Source organism: Setaria italica, chromosome V (assembly GCF_000263155.2).
Source record: "Setaria italica strain Yugu1 chromosome V, Setaria_italica_v2.0, whole genome shotgun sequence".
In the NCBI taxonomy this organism is placed as follows: Eukaryota; Viridiplantae; Streptophyta; class Magnoliopsida; order Poales; family Poaceae; genus Setaria; species Setaria italica.
The window spans coordinates 16,777,397-16,780,120 of record NC_028454.1 but is presented as its reverse complement, the minus strand read 5'-3'; the positions used below and the strand labels follow the sequence as shown (position 1 = coordinate 16,780,120).

Sequence of the window (2,724 nt, the reverse complement as noted above, 5' to 3'; positions counted from 1 at the left end):
GCGCGACCACTGTGACCTCCACCCCGACCTCAACAACTGTCACCAAGAGTGGGAAGAGGCTGAGCTCCACCGCCACGCTGAGTACGATCGTGACTATGGTGCTCCTGGACTCAACCACGACACAGAACACGAGGACCGCCACCGCCAGGAAGATGAGATGCGCCACCGCACCGACTACAACCGCATGTACGGCGCCCCTGAAGACGCCTATGCCCCACCTAGGCATGACAATGGCAGATGCCCCAGGGCTCCACCCGTGGTGTACAACCTTGAGGACGACGATGATACGGCGATCAATGGTTTCACCACCTTCACCCATGCCTCAGGGTTGTTGATTGGCCTACGTCATTCAAGCCAGCCATCAATGAAAAGCACGATAGTTGCTCTGACCCCACCATCTGGCTCAAAACGTACAATAATGCGGTGAACTCCGCCCACGACACCTATGACCAGATGGCCGCCTACTTCCCGGTGGTGATGGGTCCCGCTCCGCTCCTATGGCTGGAGAACCTCCCACCAAATAGCATCGACAACTGGGGTTAGCTCGCTAGAGCTTTCACTGAGAACTATCAGGCTACCTATAGCTGACCTAGTAACACAGAGAAACTCGGCCAAGTTCATCAGTGGAAGAATGAAACTATTTGAGACTACGCCAACCGCTTCTTCGAGAACCGCAACAGGCTGGCTGGCATCAAGGATCGCAACATCATCATGTACTTTCACTCCGACCTGATGAACCGCACCATGTTCTACAAGTTGTATGAGGCTGCCCCCAAGACGGTCAGGCAGATGATGGAGGTTGTCAACACCCAAGCAGACATAGAGGAGGCAACAACAGTACAATTTTGGGATGGCAAGCATCACTAGAACGACAACTATGAACAGCCGACCCATGATGAACACCAAGCACGACCGAAGTCCCAACTTCGAAAAAGGGCCCCAGAGGTCCTCACTGTTGAAGGCGACCCTACCAGGTGACTACCTTCTTTCGGGAAGAGTTTGATGACACCCTCAACGCTCCATGCCCCTTCCATAAGCACGCACATCATAATCTTTGGGACTGCACAGTCCTCAAGACAGAGCTCGATGCCTCAGTGGAGTACAAGCGACCCCGCCGCAACGATTACTACAAGGATGAGAACCGTCACATCTACCACTGTTGCGATGACCGCAACAACCGCGACAACCACTACCCCGATGACTACGACCACCGCCGTGAAGATCCCGACTATCGCCGCCGCGACGACCACGATGACCGCAACAACTGCTAGTGCGATGCCTGCGATGACCAGCACCGAGAAGAGCACCGCGATCAGCCACACCCAAACACCCACAGGCCTGGTGCTGACCAGAATGGGGAGTTCTAGTGACTAGAATGGCAGATCAACATCATCATGGGCGGCCCCAACATTTTATATAGCAACCGCAAGCAGAAGCTGCGCTAGCGAGAGGTGCATTTTGACTCCATACGACCAGTCTAGTGCCTACGTTAGTTTGAGCAACCCATAACCTTCTCTAGGGAAGATCATTGGGTACACATTCCAGATCCCGGGTCCTACCCGCTGGTGGTCTGCTCGACCATAGACCGGGCCCTACTCTCCAAGGTGTTGATCGAAGGTGGCAGTAGCCTTAACATCATCTTCACCGAGACCTTGAAGTGCATGGACTTCAACTTTAAGCGGCTCCAACCTTGTGAAGAACCCTTCTACAGCATTGTCCTCGACAAAGGATGCTATCCGATTGGCCAAGTTGTTCTGCCGTTCTCCTTTGGCACGCAAGCCAACTACCGCACGGAGTACCTCATATTTGAGGTGGCCAACCTCAAGACTTCCTACCATGCCATCCTTGGTAGGCCCATGCTAGTGAGGTTTATGGCAATCCCGCATCACACCTACCTCATCCTCAAGATGCCGGCTCCAAACAGTGTCCTCTCCGTCTACGACGACGTCAAGACTTCGTACAAGTGCGACACGGTGGCGCTGCAGCTCGCTGAAGTCCTAGAGTACTCAGCCAAGGCCACTGCCATAGTTGCTGAGGCCCAGAAGCTTGACAAGGACCAGCTCACGATCCCAGAGATGGAGCCGACACCCACAACAATGCAGCCTAACCCCAAGGTCAAGAAGATCTGTCTCAGCCTAGAAGACCCAAGCAAGACGACCCTCATAGGGTCCGACCTCTCCAAGAAATAGGAACTCACGCTCATCAGTTTCCTCCAGGAAAACGCAGACATATTCGCGTGGAAGCCATCCGATATTCCCGGTGTCCCGCGGGAGCTGCCTGAGCACTCCTTGGACTTCAACAAGACTGTAAGGCCAGTCAAGCAAAAGCTTCGCCGCTTCGCCCAAGATCACAAGGAGGCCATTAGGGTAGAACTTAATAAGCTCTTAGCTGCCAAATTCATCCGTGAATGCAAGCATCCCGACTGGTTAGAAAATCTAGTTCTTGTAAAAAAGAAAACAAAACCAGCGAATGGAGAATGTGTACCGATTACACCAACCTCAACAAGCACTGCCCTAAGAACCCCTTCCCTCTCCCACTCATCAACCAAGTCATAGACTCTACGGCTAGGAGCATCCTGCTCTGCTTCCTTGACTACTACTCAGGCTATCACCAGATCATCCTCAATCCTGCTGACCAAGACAAGACGGTGTTCATAATGCCCTTCACCATCTACTGCTACAACACTATGACCTTCGGGTTGGAAAATGCCGACGCCACCTACTA

General features: G+C 53.1%; 1 protein-coding gene across 1 annotated transcript; it reads left to right on the top strand.

Annotated features, from left to right (window-relative positions):
• Nucleotides 1-1,661: 1,661 nt before the first annotated feature.
• Nucleotides 1,662-2,189, top strand: LOC106804341. The gene has a single exon (XM_014805204.1). The coding sequence runs from the start codon at nt 1,662-1,664 to the stop codon at nt 2,187-2,189; it is 528 nt and encodes a 175-aa protein (XP_014660690.1).
• The last annotated feature ends 535 nt before the right edge of the window (nt 2,190-2,724 follow it).

Bases quoted from the DNA above. Each gene is read 5' to 3' on its own strand.
- LOC106804341 (XM_014805204.1), top strand. From the start codon at position 1,662: ATGGACTTCAACTTTAAGCGGCTCCAACCTTGTGAAGAACCCTTCTAC.